The 16,783-nt window shown below is 39.0% G+C and overlaps 1 protein-coding gene across 1 annotated transcript in view; it reads right to left on the bottom strand.

The window, feature by feature from the left end:
- Positions 1 to 261: 261 nt before the first annotated feature.
- Positions 262 to 16,783, bottom strand: part of LOC149098905 (kinesin-II 95 kDa subunit-like) — a 24,743-nt gene continuing 8,221 nt past the window's right edge. The window contains exons 8-26 of the mRNA XM_089278017.1: positions 15,760 to 15,839; positions 15,236 to 15,305; positions 14,075 to 14,167; positions 13,754 to 13,825; positions 13,143 to 13,203; positions 12,906 to 12,949; positions 11,912 to 11,955; positions 10,959 to 11,054; positions 8,536 to 8,621; positions 6,447 to 6,583; positions 5,750 to 5,838; positions 5,473 to 5,581; positions 4,173 to 4,292; positions 3,688 to 3,806; positions 2,983 to 3,099; positions 2,187 to 2,292; positions 1,028 to 1,167; positions 745 to 819; positions 262 to 503 (exon numbers count right to left, since the gene is read on the bottom strand). Coding sequence (XP_089134143.1) covers positions 389 to 503; positions 745 to 819; positions 1,028 to 1,167; positions 2,187 to 2,292; positions 2,983 to 3,099; positions 3,688 to 3,806; positions 4,173 to 4,292; positions 5,473 to 5,581; positions 5,750 to 5,838; positions 6,447 to 6,583; positions 8,536 to 8,621; positions 10,959 to 11,054; positions 11,912 to 11,955; positions 12,906 to 12,949; positions 13,143 to 13,203; positions 13,754 to 13,825; positions 14,075 to 14,167; positions 15,236 to 15,305; positions 15,760 to 15,839 — 1,773 coding nt within the window. The 3' untranslated portion in view covers positions 262 to 388. The remainder of the gene's footprint in view (positions 504 to 744; positions 820 to 1,027; positions 1,168 to 2,186; positions 2,293 to 2,982; positions 3,100 to 3,687; positions 3,807 to 4,172; positions 4,293 to 5,472; positions 5,582 to 5,749; positions 5,839 to 6,446; positions 6,584 to 8,535; positions 8,622 to 10,958; positions 11,055 to 11,911; positions 11,956 to 12,905; positions 12,950 to 13,142; positions 13,204 to 13,753; positions 13,826 to 14,074; positions 14,168 to 15,235; positions 15,306 to 15,759; positions 15,840 to 16,783) is intronic.

Raw genomic sequence — 16,783 nt, 5'->3', positions numbered from 1 at the left:
ACATCGCAACACGGTGGCCAAACGCACGCAACATGTTGCGCCCAACAATGTTGCGATATGTTGCGTTGAAATGTTGCGATCGTTTGGCCGGGATTTGAAGGTTAAAACAAATTACTCACAAACATTGACGAGAATTGGAATGCATTTTAAACTTACAACTGATATTACGTGGGATCAATAATTTACGTTTGGTCCGAATGATTAATCTGTTCAGGCAACTTGAAATTAAATATAGCTCTTTGTTTTCTTTTCAGTGTAATATTTCTTGGTACCTTGCGAACTCAACTTGCACTCGTTTTGGAAACAACCATACAAGCGCATGACCGTGCTACACCCTCTCCTTAAATACGGTACAGCGACTTGAGCAATAATTTAGTATCCAGTGTCGTTACTGTGGTAACACTCTCTTCTGTTGAGCTAACAAGCCTCTTGCAGTTGGATATTGCGCAGACTCCGATGAACCCTGCTGCTGACCTGATGACTGAGGGCCTCGACTCTTCCGTCTAAGGAAATAAGGTTAGAGAATTACGACACGCGATTCGTGCATGTTTCGATGGTGTAGAGCAAAGTAGTAAATTTCACGCAGCGAAAAGCGCTGTGGTTTATATGGTTTATTAAACTCATTGTGAAACAGTCCGTGCAAACCACGTGGAAATTAACCAATCAGAGACCGTGTTGCACGGATCGGCAAGGTTTCAAATTCAAATCAGTGTAACGGAAAAGTACTTTTGATTTTCAGCTTACCCTGTTTTCGGTCGCTCGCTGCGATCAGGCTTGTCCCTTCGTTTTGATTTCACTTTAGTTTTACTGAGAAGAACACTACAAAAGAAAGTAATATACGACAAAGGTCAAGACATCACTACTAACATGCACACAAAAAGCACCAATACAGATCGATGGTTACTAGCTATAGATTATTTTTATTAACCTACAGTTGAGATAAACCATAGCTCAAATCAAAATGTTTTGGTGTCTGTAAGCATTGACATCCCTTGATAGTAAAACAACCAAGTTTTCCGTAGCTTACTCGGCATCAAGGGTGAGGTCCTCTTCATCTTGAAGAGCAGCATCAAGAGCCGCTTGAACCTTGGGTGCCACAACAGGACCTTCATAATCCCTGGTAGTCCTGTTAGGCATGTCTAGTTCGATCATGATGATATTTTCAGCCTTGGAAGGAACAAAAAACAAACATCGTTACCAAAACAACCACGACAACAACAAAAAACAACAACAATAGTTTATTTCTACTTCATCTAAAATATAGTATTTTTTATCATAAAGTATATTTCACGAAAAGAAAAAGGTAACAGGGTACCTGACTAACTATAAGAAACCAAACTAGTTAGGTGCCCATGTATTGCTAATATTGCGAATAATAAATATGTAACATCATTCACTGCTAATATCGTTTGAAAGTGACCAAAAGAACAACAACAGGAGGAAAGGTCTAAGGGATTCTTCAGACCCGCAGGTTAATCTTAGATTCCCAACAACAGGATTTTAATGTGCTTCATAAGCTCTAGCTACATTGACATATTCTATGTTGTTATACCTTCCCACTCAAATACGTTTTCTGATTGGATGAGAGCGTCTCATGTGCCGTGGTCAAAACTCACTAGCTCCCTAGGGAAACAACGACTTGAACTTTCGACTCGCACGTTATCAGGTCGTGCTCCTTGAAACTGCGGCAACTTTGTGTGCCAGCCGGCCTCAAGCAAACGATTTTTCATTTTTTTTTTTTTTTTTTTTTTTTTGGAGTTGGGAAGTGTTCCAAAACACTAAATGACTGGCTACCCGGGAAACAGTTAGTTTTGTTTCCCCAAGACCCTCCATGTTTCGCCTCGGTCTCGGTTGGAGATTTTCTCGTAGAGACCTCACTCTCGGTTAATAAGTAGTTATTAATCAATTATGTTAAATATTGCCACCTTGTGATATTGAAGACTGAAGAAATTGAGCTGATGACTCACGTAACGTTTCTACAACTTTTTTTCACAGCGAAGACGAGTAAGACTAGAGAACAATCTTTTGCATTTCAAAACGGTGTCCGATATGTTTTTGAGTTACTGAGTAACATTTCCAGGATATAACCTCGCAATCAAGTCACGTTAAAAGGTATTAAGTTACACCATGAGGGTACTTTCTAACAAGACGAAATGCTGGGTTGTTTGGCTGATAGGTGTAGGTACCTTGTATCTCATGTGTCCGCCCATAGCCGCCGCCATTTTGGCGTAGTCGGTGATGGGTCGCCTGTTCCCAACAGCTGATACTGGTCTTTTGGCCATAGCCTGCTGGCTGCTCAATACAACGTGCAACATTAGAACTAGTCAACATAACAAGCCACAACAAAAAGCAATCAGTAGAACGTGAATCAAAAGGATAATATTGAACCGGGTAAACTTTATTTGATTGGTTAAAAAGGGGAAAGTCACAGCGGCATTAGACTGCGAGCAGTCCCTATTTTGCTCGAAAATCCGTGGAGAAGAACGCAACGAAGAACGCAACGCAGTCACGCTCGCACGTTCACTTGATTTGCTTTCTTCCCCACGGATTTTGGAGCAAAAGAGAGACTGCTCGCAGTGTACAGGGGTATTGGCCAAAGCTGTTAACAAGAAACGACAAGGAGTGCCGCTATTCACTCTTAAAGGACCCTAGTCAGCCACACCTTTGTTTTTGTTAACAAGCGAAAGTTTGGCTATTATATTTTATTCGGAGCATGTCGAAACAAAGAAGCATAACCACTAAAGATAATTAAATGTACTTTTAGGAACACAACTTACAGGAAAGCAATAAGATTTCGCTTCACCATGCAATATCAATAATTTCGATGGCATCGAAAATGGTGGAGACTGACTAAGGTTCTTTAAATGAAAATACATAGCAATCAAAGCAAAACCTTTCCCATTATCACTCTACAACGTACTTTAATGAAAAAAAAAAAAAAGGAATAGGACTTTGTGTACGAGTCAACAAAATGTCCATCACCTGCCATTCTGAGAAGAAGGTTTTAACTTCCACTCTTCGTTCTCTTCATCGTAACTCGCTCTGTTTGTTAATTTGACTTTCTCGTCTGGAGGAATGAAGTTCTCTATTATTAACGTTCTACAAAAGAAAAAAAAAGGAAATAATCACGGTCAATTACAGTTCACTTTGCCAAAAAGACCGACAAATAGCTTGTGAACCAAGGATTCCATAAAAAATATCTTGGGAAGAATTGACACGCTACTTTAACAAATATGGTTACCACAGACATCAGTTTTCAAAATTCCCTGATTTTCACCTGAATATAAATATCAAATTGTTCTTCATTGGGGAAAAACTTCAGTGACATCACAGTAATCCAAAATGTTTCTTCCAGCCCTTAATGGAATTGAATCAGCCATGCTAAACTATTTCAGATTTTACTGACTTTCCGTCAAAATGTAACTTTTTTCCTAACTCAAGATAAAACCCCTGACTTTTCCCCGACCTTGAAGATTTTTTTTTCTCCTGAACAAATTAATCTGTATCTTAAAACTTCTTGTATGAACGGAATCTCTTCATATTAAGAATATGTGAGTAAAACAGCTCTGTAATCATAAGGTTTAAGATTTTGCTATGGCTTTCCGGGTGCGAAATCTTTTCGGGACCTTCAAGAAACGGGCCCCTGGACTAACTAGACGTGTTATAAAACCGAAGTTTGTAACTCACTTTAGTTTCAGTTCCCTTGTCAGATCCTCCAGTGCTTGCTCTAACTCTTGCCTTTCTTGAACATGCGCTTCTTGCTGGTCAGAGATCTCCGACCGAATGGTTTGTAACTTTACAAACAACTGCAAGACAGATTTCAGACTAACAAGTTGGCTTTCTACGCTACTTTACTAAATTTTCCTTTCCTACGTATTGTATGCTCTTGAGATGCTCCCCTGTGCTCTTGCGCTGTCGAAGTGACTGCTACACAGATATTTTTCTCAATGTGGTTTGCGATTTTCTGCTTGTTTTATTATTTAACTCTAATCCGCTGAGTACAAAATGTAATTCAAAGTCTTGCATCACCAGTCGATTCTTCGATGATAGTCACTACATTCCCTGACCGTCCCTATGGCTAATATCAAATGTATTGTGTGATATCTGAATCTTTAAAGCGATGGCCAGTCGAGAAGGAGAGATTGTATTTTATTAACTTTTTTTTTTTTTACCTTTTTCAGCTTCTTAGTTTTGCTATCCACTTCCTGTTGAAGCGATGTGAAAGTTTCTTTTATTTCCAGGGTGTTTTCGTCCTTCTCCTCAAGCTTTTGTTGCATTTCTCTTTCACGGCGCTAAAAATGAAACACAATTTAGAGACATTTTGACAAATGTGAAAAGAATCTTAAGACAATAGTTTGGTATCGCGGTAAACGAACGAGCAACACCGATTCAACATTGAAACAATAAGAATCGTGGAAATATTAACCCTTTAACACCCAAATTCACAAAAAAATGCCGTTAACCCTTTGACTGCTAAGCACGCATATACACGTCCTGAGTGGTCGTGCTCTTTGCACCACCTGTGACGTCATCAATTTTAATGTCCCCAGATATTCTTGATAAGCAGATAGTAGAGCTAGGATAGATCTATCCGCACAACAGTCGGTTTTGGATATCGATGCCATTCTGTCGTAGCAAATTGAAAAACGTTAACAGTTTTGGTGCAAAATGGTGGTAAAATGACCCATAATACCTTGAATTGATCAAGGTCCCATTCCCAGGCTTTGCCTATGATTAACACCCAACTTTTTACGGCAGCCAGAAAGAATATGAAACGCAAAAGGTAACAAGAGTAAAAGGGCCGAGAAAAAAGGAAAGAAAATTGGTAAGAAAAAAATTCTGAACGGGCAAACGCAAAACCAAAACAAAAAAACAAAAAAAAAGTCCACAATTTTGGCTTATGCGCATGCACCAAATTACAATACTGTACACTGTAAATTTGTATCTAATCTTCGGGAAATCTACATTTTTGGTTTAAAAAAAAAGCTTTTTCAGCAAAACTAAGGCCCATTTAGCGTCAAGGCAGCCATAATAACTGATTTCACGGTCAAAAACGGCATTTTTCGTGAAAATTTGGGCGTTGAAGGGTTAAATAAAAGCACAACCTAACCCTCTGTATTTTTGGCAAAAATGTATAAGATCGTTTATCGGCCCAAAGTTTGCTCGTTATAGAGACTTAAATAGGTAAATTGGACAGAATTATAAAGAAAAAAGAAAGTTTTGGAAAAAAATGTACTTTTCTCTAAGGAAAACAGGGCTGGGTATTATTGGAGCGAAATAACTTAAAGCTCGAATCTGAGCCCCTTTTCGCTGGGATTGAAGGGGATTTCAATTGATTCTTCTATTCAAAAGAAGGTTCTAATTTTAATAAAGCCATGCGTGATAATTATATAATTATGTAGTGGTATTTTGGTGTTATCCTGAAAGAGGAAAGCGAAATTAGCGAGCTCAATAGCTAGTACATGTCATTACTTGTTGTTCAGCGATCTGTTTCCTTCGTTCCTCTAGCGCCCGTTCTTGTTCAGACGTTTTGTCGATAATGCTCTTCCCTCCAACCAGTAATTTGCTTTCCATCATTTTTTAAGAAAAAAAGACACAGAAACAAATCTTTAACAAGATGCCTTAACCCTCGTGTACAGGCCTTATCTTGTAAGCTTAGTATATAATTAATATGGCATTAACCAAAAGCTCAGAAGAAAACGATCCCATTCCACTTTTAGTTACCGTTGTTATAAATCAACGTACCTTGATTTTTGATTTTAAAGCAGATTGTGCTTCTTGTTGCTTTTTCAACAGCTGCGCCCTCTTCTGAATTTCACCCATGAGTTTCTCTTTTTCCTTAAAAAAAGAAAAGTAGAGAATGAGTAATAGTAAAAAGTGGTATCAACTGAAAAATTCTTGTGTTAAATAATCAATAGCCTCCATCTGGCGCGAAAATATGCTCGAATATTTGTCCGGGGACATTATCTGTTCCGAGAAGCAAACAGTTTTCCGAGAACGTAGCTCTAGGAAAACTGAGCATATTTTCGCATCAAATAGAGGCTATTGTGTTTATTATCCTGTTAATTATTTTTGCAAGACGCACAGTTTTAAAAAATGGGAAATATCACTCAGATATTCCTTAGTTTTAGCTGGGGATTATAGATAAAAATCGAGAGCGAAAATCTAATTGTTTTAGTATAAATCTACCAGTCGTTCAAAACTTTATCTCAATCCTCTTCACAGACACTTCGAAAACGCCAAGAGGCGGCCGTCATTTTGTTAACAAGGGCACACTGCTACGTTACTCACTATCTATCACAGAATAGATAGTGAGTAGCGTAGCCAGTCAGAGAACGGCATTCGTGATAGAACCGGCGCTAGTAGATTTATACTAAAACTCGATAGAAACACAGTGCATGTTCACAGGTGAACGAGAAATAAATCAGCGCGTGGTGGATGCACACCTCAGCCATCATTGTGTGGTTATCCTGCAGAGATTTCTTGTCTTCTTCAAGCTTGGCTTGTTCAAGCTTGATTTTATCTTCTGTGCTCTTCGATTCTCCTTCCTCGCCTTCTTCGTCTTCTTCTTGGACGATAGAGCCTTAAAAGGCAAACAAAACAAAACAAGACAAAAATATAGAACTAAACAATAAAACACCTTCAATACAACACCCTTTTCAGGTTTTCAGATTCTCAGATACTGTAGTTGGTGAAAACGGTACAAAACTTCCAGCAGCAGCAGTAATAATAACAATAACAGAAACAAACGAACAAACACACAAAGTACAAACGCGTTTTTGTGGCAGTCTTTTTTATGTGCGTTGAAAAAGCGCACGCTGTTATCGTTTCCCTGTACTGCACCGCGTGTACTGTAGTCAATGAATCTCGTATTTCTCATCACCTTTTGCATAACAATGTATGATCATTGACAGGAGAAATTAGATGCTGATCACATTTGGATTAAAAGACCAATGAGGGGATATTTTCAATCATTTCTCTACCGCACAAAATTACTTCCTCATGGAAAATATCAATATTCCCTGTATTTGACTGGGACTAGCTTGCAACTAAGGTTGTAACATAGCGCGGGCTAGTCCTACCTAATTTCTGTAGAGCAATCATGAATGAAATCTCTTTATAACATAGCGCACGGGCTAGTCCTACCTAATTTCTATGGAGCCATCACGAACGAAATCTCTTTATAACATAGCGCGCGGGCTAGTCCTACCTAATTCCTATTGAGCCATCATGAACGAAATCTCTTTATAACATAGCGCGGGCTAGTCCTACCTAATTCCTATTGAGCCATCATGAATGAAATCTCTTTATAACATAGCGCGCGGGCTAGTCCTACATAATTCCTATTGAGCCATCATGAATGAAATCTCTTTATAACATAGCGCGCGGGCTAGTCCTACCTAATTCCTATTGCTAATTCCTAATTCACCTTGCATTGTGAGAACTTCGTAGTCAATCACAAATAAAACATGTTTTAGCGCCCAATATGTTGTCGCCAAGTTATAAAAGAATTGGTTCATGCTTTTAGCTGTGCGTATATTGAGTTATGGATGCACTAGTTGGGAAGTTGGGAGCGCACTCAAGAAGCTAGAGTTGATCTCGGTTATCGCCTCGAGCAACTCTTACGCTTCTTTCGTGCTTTCCTAACTTCCCACGTGCATCCATAACTCGATATACGCACACTAAGCATGAACCAATTCTTTACTAATGCGGGGAGTCTTTTGAAATGTAAATGACATTTGTCTCTTTTTAATGATATTCCCCCGCATGAGCCTCCATTACAGGTGGCATCAACATAATAGTTTTCTAAGGACCGATTTACACGGTACGACTTTGACGCATGCGGCAAGCTTACGACAGGCCTACGACATGACTTAGGACCATTTACACGCGCACAACATTTTCACTTACAAAATTATATATGTAAAAATTTGCACCGGGATTCACGGAGCGAAAGTTCTAACAAATGGTAAACAAATATTTTCGCTGTCCTGCGCTTTGAAAAAACTCTCTAACGAGATGTTTTTCGCTTTAATCTCTTCAATACTTTTCGAGAAACGACTTCATGTGAATCAGTCAACAACAACTTCGTCCGCCATTTTGACGCCAGAAAAACGTCTCCTTCGTCCCCTACTCAGTAGCAATTTGTCACAAAATACGTCATTTTCTATCCATTTCGGCTACGATTCTCGCAGCGTTTTAAAACATGTTTTAAAATCCTACGACAATTGTTTTGACGTACACAACAGTCGTAAGCGAGTTGTAGGTTTGATTTACACGAAACAATTCATGTCGTGGCCTGTCGTAAACTTGCCGCATGCGAAAAAGTCGTATCGTGTAAATCGGCCCTAAGGAGCAACGACACAAGAGGACACAAGAGGAGAAATAATTAAATCGAAACTGATAGACAAGGGCGTGAAGGACTGAGCAAGATGATTATGACCAATAACAAAAGAGAAACTTTTCAAAATTTTGTCGCCGTGACGTTACTCCTTAAGTTGTATATCTTTCTCAAGACACTCCTGCAATCCTCACCATTTTCCCTTTGTCTTCTTTTCTTCGCCTTCTTTGATCCTTCTCCTCCTCCACCGCCACCGCGCCTTTCCAGCTCTCTCTTTAACCTGTAAATAAAGTAATTGAGTCAGACCAGTTCAGTATCATGTAGCAGTCAACCAATTAAAACTTGAAGCTAAGTGTGCGGGAGGCGCACCCCGGTCAAACGACGCTTGGGATTACGTCATACTGTGGCTTCCAAGCATTTTGCAGGGATTTCTTAAGCCCCGCGCACACTGCACCGGAGAAATTTGAAAACGCAGCTTTATTTCTACGGTTAGGCCTGCCGTCCACACTAATCCGTCACGAAAACGAAGTTTTTATTCAAACCGGTGGAATTTGAAAACACCAGCTTTATGGAAGACACTTTGAAATGAGGCACCTTTTACACATAATAGGGCACTCAATGTTTGAGTACGAGAACAACTTTTCAATTCTAGTTTGCAGGCTTCACATCATAGCGTCACATACGCATCTCATCCCATGAGCTGCCTTTGTATTAGGAACTTGTTTTGGGTTTAGGAACATTGTTTCTGTTGCAGTTTTCGCCGCAATGAGCCCGCGCTGCATGCAGTTTTCATATTGTTACCCATTAACCCCTGCGAGGAAAATTTTGCCAAGTGCTATCAAAAATGGCGCCGCCATGTTGTTGTTTCGGTGGTCAGTCGTAAACTGAGTCAAGTTTAAGCGTTCAGTACGGTATTAAGGTTACTTCAAACCTTCGCGGGGCTAGATTGGTCGATTTTTTTTTTGGTCAAGAAAATTAATGTCCGCGAAGCACAAGTTTGCATACTGTGAACGCTAGGGGTTCTGTTATTTCATTGGCTCGCGGCTTTTCAAGTTGACACATTCCTCTGTGAAGGCGTGATACGTTTATAAATCTTAAGAAGGCGAAAACTCGCACTCGTTTTTCGAGAGAATCCCTTCTCTTTAAAGGAATTAATAGGATATGCAGATTTGACGGTTTTCCATGAAATTTGGTCAGAACATTCACTGATAGATATGGAACAAAAGCGTGTCGGCGAATTCCTTTATTTTAAACACTTTCCTCGTGGCGGCCTTTAACGCAACAGGTTACGCGAATTTTTCGATAGTCGAACTATAAAAAGAAAATGCTGACACGTTTTTGGAGATTGAGGCTTTGTGATTAACACTACACAGTTATTTTGCATGAATGATCACATTTGACACCCGATTAATTCGCTGGAACATCAGTCGGTCATTTTGGAGTTGACGGCCTCTGCCCCTTTTGGAAAGCAAAATCCAAACCAAAACATAATTTTATCGAATTCTACATTTTATAACCTTTCTGTTGATATATAGTTTGTGGGGGTTTCCTTGAAAACAGCGCGCGTACGAATTTTTTTTCTGGAGGACTCCCGCGAAGGTTTGAAGTAACCTTAAGGACGTTCGTGCGAAAATTTTCCAACAATGATTTTTTTTCTGAGACTTTTACCACTGTAAGATGATGAATTGGTTATGTCAGAAATGTAAAAAAAAAAAAATGGGGGGTCACCGACTTCGGAAGAACACCCTAAATCGGAAAAAATCGGGCTTTGTTAGCGAATAAGGCCACAGTGTCTGTAAGCCCAAAAATATTGCAATCAGATCTTTGAAGTGAAATATTCTCTGCCAAATATTGTTTAAGTGGACCTATTAAGTGAATTTAGTTAACTGGTGAGGTTCCTTAAGGAACAAATTTGCATTTAGCGACCACAGTTTCACGAGCCTTGCAGCCGTAAGATGGCAGGATTCGACGTCCCGTGGACAGAAATCTTGAAATTTTTTTAACTTCTCACGTTGAGTTTTTGTTCATTTTTGGTCAATGTGGGGATAAATGTAAATAAAATGTGTTTCTGGAAAGAAAAGTAGGGGTCACCAAACGTCCAAGATCGTTAAATCCAGGCAAAGCTATAGCAATGGTCATCTGCCCTATCATTGTTCATTTTATTACTGAGCGCGCGCTCTCATGCATGACGTGGCGTGTGAATTTGCGTGCGCAGTAAGGATGCGCAGAAACATTTAGCGCGAACGTCCTCAATTCGGCAGTATACATCAACAACGTTCTACCTACTGATTTATCAATTTAGCGATTGTCAATAAATCTGAGTTGGAACGACGTGTATGCTTGGAATTGATCCCGTCACAGCCTTCTCTTCCTAAAACCAACATGAAGAGAGAGAACTCTGGAAACGTCACTGGTTTGAAATTTGAAAATCGTATTCGTAGTCAATCTTGTACTCGTAGTCCAATCTAAAGGTCCCTAATGTTCATTCTAATCTCTCGATCCGTAAATTGTCTCTTCAAGTAAAGCACTAACTCACTGACTCAGTGATGTCACTTGAAAATGCTATCAGATTTTAATCGAGATTTTAGGTGTGTATCACTGGGAACTTTTCTCTTACTTTGCAATCTCCTCTTGAAACTCTCTCAACAAGGCATCCTTAGGATCTTCGTTAATCTTGGGCTTGTTTTTGATGTTCTTGGCGCGGTTTGCATATCTGCATCAACAAAGAAAAACGGCTTGATTAATTAACTTCAATCAATATAAATGACAATCATGAAAACTGCAGAAAGTACACACTATTGCTCGCGAATAACGCGACACTACAGCGCATAATCGTATCTAAAACAAAATTCTTGATCGTAATTGGTTTTCTGCGTGCCTATTTCTAATGGTGATAGGACTGAGTGGAATCCAACTCGGTCTGTAATTATTCGAGTGATTAACAAAATCGGACGACCGTGAAGCGTGAGTCTGATTTGCTAATCCAGATTGAATTGGACGACGTGATGTTCTGTTACCAATATTAATCATAAAAATCTCAATTTCCTCGATTGTGATTGGTTTAAGAAAACTCCTGTTTTCCACTAATTCACTTGCCAAGTTGTTATCAGACAGTTTGTTACCGGACAGCTTGTTATTGGAGAGTTCAATAAGCCAATCACATTCAAAAATGTAGTTTAATTTCAGAGTGACATTAAACAATTTACGCCTCTTTTGTCAGTCTTTCAATGCAAATTTTCCCTTTCTTTCATAACTTGGCCATTCTTCTTCTCTCGGAAATTGTAATCTTTATGACTAATTAGTAATCAGACTTGTCTCGTCCAATTCGGTCTGTAATCATACTCGTGATAAACAAATCGTACTCCCGCTGCGCGATCGTCCGATTTTGTTATCACTCGTATGATTCCAGACCGAATTGGACTCCACTCAGTCCTATTCCATTGCGAATTGTACTCCACTCAGTCCAGTTACTCATGATTACTAAATGAGCTCGAGCTCGTTCGATTTTAGATTTAAAAGGTTTGAAAATTATACTCTAATTTTTGCATCCTTTTTATATGATACATGTACCTTAATGTCGTTATTGTCTCCTCAAAATTATAACTTGCCGGACCCTGCAAGAATATCACAAAAATAAACTTATCGGCTGTCACGGGAAACGCAGTTTAGTCGAATTCAGGAAACTAACATAGAAGATATCGCTCTTAAAGCTCAGCCTCAGTGCTGAGCTGAAATTTCAACTATTTATTGTCGGTTTTCATGTGACGCCATCATTTTCCAAACTAAGAAATTACCAATCCTTCTGTAGTTTTTGTTTCATCAGATGTAAGACCCTCTAATAACTTGACGTTTTGCCACGTTTAAGTCCGACAGGGTTCCTCAGTATGTAATATAGCACGTCTGAATTTCCAAGTTTATGCGTTGCGTGACATTAAAATGGCGGCCCCAGAAGACTCTTGATTAGGTCAAAAGATGAGTTATTGCTCAAGTTTTTAGTAACTAAACAGTTCTTGCTCTATAAGAAGTGTTAATTTCAATGTGTCAGAGCTCTAGAGTGACAGGGCTCCTCAGTACGTAATAGAACACGTCTGAATTTCCAAGGTTATGCGTTGCGTGACATTAAAATGGCGGCACCAGAAGACTCTTGATTAGGTCAAAAGATGAGTTATTGCTCAAGGTTTTAGTAACTAAACAGTTCTTGCTCTATAAGAAGTGCTAATTTCATTGTGTCAGAGCTCTAGAGTAACAACGTTTCATTTCATTGGCAAAACCCAAGGACCAATGTTTCTGTTACTTTACGGCCGCCATGTTTGTGTCTCCCCGAGGGGCACAAACATGACGACTTCATACAAAGCTCCATAAATTTGAGTGAAACACTTTTCTGAATAAACGCGCGAATGAAAAACTGCACAGACCTAAATCTTGGCGAGGTTGTTTTTAAATCAATCACCTATCATATCCCAGTTTCGTGATTTCATTTATTGAATGTTTAAGATTTTTATCTTTGATGGCGTGACACCGCAAGCCAGCCTTTGTGAGAAAAAGAACAGAACAGAGTACTTACTATGTTGGCCACCATAACCGTCCTTGCGTTACCTCCCAGAGAATCTGCTCACAACAGAGAAAGAAGAATATCGTCGGCAAAGAAAAAACAAAGAAAACAATACGAAACAAAAACAAAACAAATATACATTATTGCCGCCACTGATAATCGTTATATATTTAACAAACATCCCCGAATTTGGCAATTCTTGTTAATGACCTTTTTTATTGTTGAGAATGCATTCATCATTCAATTCACCTTGTAGCAATCTTGTTAGCTTGGAATCTCTGTAAGGAATATGAGTACTCTTGCCATCCACCTACACAAGAAAGCATTAAATTAACTGATCGCTTAAGATAGACCATTTACTTTAAGCGTACGGATAGACAATTTTAAAACAATATCCAACAGGCCTACGCAGACCAATCGTACAAACCCGAACATCCCTGACCATGCCCCAAAATATATACAAAATACTAATTCATAATTCTTTCCCTCTTGTGCATTTAAAAGTGGTGTTCAAGACAATAAGCATCGTTTATTTAAATTCTTTGCATAAAATTAACTTTTGACAGGATAAATAAAATTAACGGTTAACTGTCACTTTCTAATAGACACCACGTTCATGTATTACACTGAAGTTCACTCCATATTGAAAGCAGCTCCATTTTGTTTTGCTTGTTTGTTGTTTGTTAGTTTGGTTTGTTTGTCTTGGTGCTGTTGCTGCTGTTTTTTTTAGTATTGTTATTGTTTTAAGTTTCTTCGTTTGTTTGTTTGTTTGTTTCGTTGACTGTTTTCTTTGACATCTGGAACTGACTCATATCCTTTACTTCAATCTACAAACACAATTCACTCGGCGGTTTACTTACCAGCGCAGATATCACGTTACCGAGTGCAGAAAGTGATAGGTTGATTTTAGTAGCTTCCTTGAGTCTCTCTCCCTACCATGAAAAGACAAGAAAACGCCGGCTACAATAACAGCACAAAACGAACTTAACACACCAACAGTAGTTGGTAGTAGAAAGATTTCATGCCTATGCCGTTGTTTTCTTAGAGTCGGGGTACAGTGGGATACGACCATAACGGCACTTTTCTATTCGTTGACGAAACGTCGCCCCAGATGAAAATAAAAATGTTATAGTTTTGATGAATTAATTTAACACACCGTTGTAAGTAAGAGCAGAACTTACCGTAGCACCAGTCTTGGCCTGCCTTTCACTGCCAGCTAAGTCCACCATGTTCAGTTTACCAACCCGAATGTGACTCTTACCATCTGCACCAGGCTGCAACAGAATTGCGTAATATTCAACAGTTAACAGTCTCTGTTTTTCCTTTTATCACCTGTCCGGACATATAAAGCCATTTGCTCCCATTTTGTAATTATTGGTAGTGCGGTCGTCACTTATGATGGAAAACATTTCTTACAGTTTACTTGGATCTCGTCCGCACTACTCTGGAAAAATCTGAAAATGGCATTTTCACCCTGAAAACCCATCAAATGTTTGCCGTCCACACTAGAAAACAGATAAAATTTTTCTGTCCACACTACGACGGAGAAATTTGAAAACACAACAATATCACCGGCGGCAGAGACGTTCAATTCAGTGCAACTTTGAGCACACGCTAATATGGGTCTAGCTGGACCCACGTGGCCACCCACTTGTTGTTCCCGCCATTTCAGCCACAATTTTGGATTTGTGTTTGAGGAAGACTCGGGCAGAAAAATCACATGTATTGATTACCGTGACATCGTCGTTTCAAAAAGTTCCGTTTTCAATTAATTTTGTTTCAAACTTTTAGCTCTAAAAGTGGTCGCAGTCACTTACGAAAGGTGGTTGCTAACAAGAGGTTCCGAATATGGTGATTTGACCTGGAAACTTTTGGTATTTTGGAAGACTGGTTGCCGGGGAGAGGTGGTCGCAACCAGAGGTTCGACTGTAGTTGTAATGTTATATTTACGAAATAGAAAACATGTACCGTGTTTCTATCGAGTTTTAGTATAAATCTACTAGCGTTCTATCACGAATGCCGTTCTCTGATTGGCTACGCTACTCACTATCAATTCTGTGATAGATAGTCAGTAGCGTAGCAGTGTGCCCTTGCTAACAAAATAACGGCCGCTTCATGGCGTTTTCAAAGTGTCTGTCAAGAGGACTTAGATAAAGTTTTGAACGACTAATAGATTTATACTAAAACAATTAGATTACTCGCTCTCGATTTCTGTGCGTGATAGTTGACTCGAGTTCATTATCAAATAATTGTTTAATAGAAACACGATTTTTAATCAATCAGCGCGCGTGTTTTCTTAGCACTGTTTTCTAAAAGTTAATGTAGATGGAATTTTGAGTTACCTGACTGCATTCGATAGTGATGATGAAGATAGCATGGGACCTTGACGAGTGTTCGTTCATATTGGTTGCCCTTATGGGAAAAAAAAACCCGTTGTTGTATTCATACACAAACAACACAATCATAGGCAAGCAATACGTGCAAAAGCGTCGTAGTCATCTCCATTTCATACAATGTAGCACATTGCATGGATACATAAATCCTTTCACATGTATCATCAATAATGCTACATATACTTTACCCAGTACATGACTTCATTCTAAAATCCTAGCCAACACTATCTGGGGGACTGCCCCATTTCACGCCTTTCATATGTGGAAATTGCAAGTAACTAATAACTTACACTCATAGAATCAGCCTACACAAAGGTTGAAATGCAGTCCTTAGACTGTAGAGGATTTCTGAGACATTTTTGATCCCTGACACTCAACATTGTCCGGGGGGTGGGGGTGAAGGAGAAGAGAGTAGTGGGGCAGGATTGGTCAGAATTGTAAGCTGAGTTATAACATGGTGTAACAACACTTACCCCACTGCTCGGTTCTGATTGCCAACATTCATGACATGTTCAATCTCTTTTACACTTTTACAAACAAAGGACTGAAGATCCTACAAGAAGCACAATACAAATAATAACATTTTTAAGTGTTTGTTCATTTATTTATTAATTTGTTTATTTATTTCTAAATTTTGCATCCATTTATAAAAAGTAAGAAATAAACTTGTCTATTTGTTGTCCTCTTGATAAAGTGGAATGGAGTTTTCTTTGAGATGCATTGTGCACTGTGATTCAATGTATTATTTTGTTCCCACATTCATCAAGTCACTTCACCTAAGACATTACAGAACTTAACAACATTGTTACATCACTGTCACGCTTCACCTACACGTATGTCTACAGTGAAACCTGTATTAAGCAGACACCCATGGGACTCTCACTAGTGTCCACTTAATACAGGGTGTCCGCTCTAAGCAGGTTCTTATATATTGTGCAATAATAGTTAATTATTAACCCTTTTGTAACTCAGTGTAACACGTACAGTGTAAGACCAAAGATTGCTCATAGCGCAATGTCCAGTCAGTCAATGCATCAATCTGGAATAATCACTTAGCTTTAAAATGACATGGCTGAACAATGTTAAAGGAGTCTCAACTGAACCTTTGGAGGTAAAATATGCCCTTGAAGTGTCCGCTTATTTGAAATTTTGTGCAACAAAATGGTTTAATATTGGTGTCCACATCCGCTTAACAGGGGTGTCCCCTGAATGTAGGTTTATTTTACAATAAATGTGGGAAGAAAATTTTGGGACTCAAGCTGGTGTCCGCTTAATAGAGGGTGTCCACTTAATGTGGGGTCCGCTTACCACAGGTTTCACTGTATTCCAAGTGCTGTCATACACATGGTATTAACTGAACATCTCAGGTTTAAATTGATTCCTTAATTGTTAATGTTACTCAATTAGGTCAGTTAAAAAGGTGATTAAAAGTATGCTTACAGTATATATTCAAACCCTGTAGTCAAGTGCCCAGTATGGCCCTTATCACTGGTTTCC

Source organism: Orbicella faveolata, unplaced genomic scaffold, assembly GCF_042242905.1.
Source record: "Orbicella faveolata isolate gen_17 unplaced genomic scaffold, um_ofav_v1 contig_46, whole genome shotgun sequence".
NCBI classification, from domain to species: Eukaryota; Metazoa; Cnidaria; class Anthozoa; order Scleractinia; family Merulinidae; genus Orbicella; species Orbicella faveolata.
Note: the sequence above shows the minus strand (reverse complement) of the source record. Positions and strands in the feature narration are given on the sequence as shown.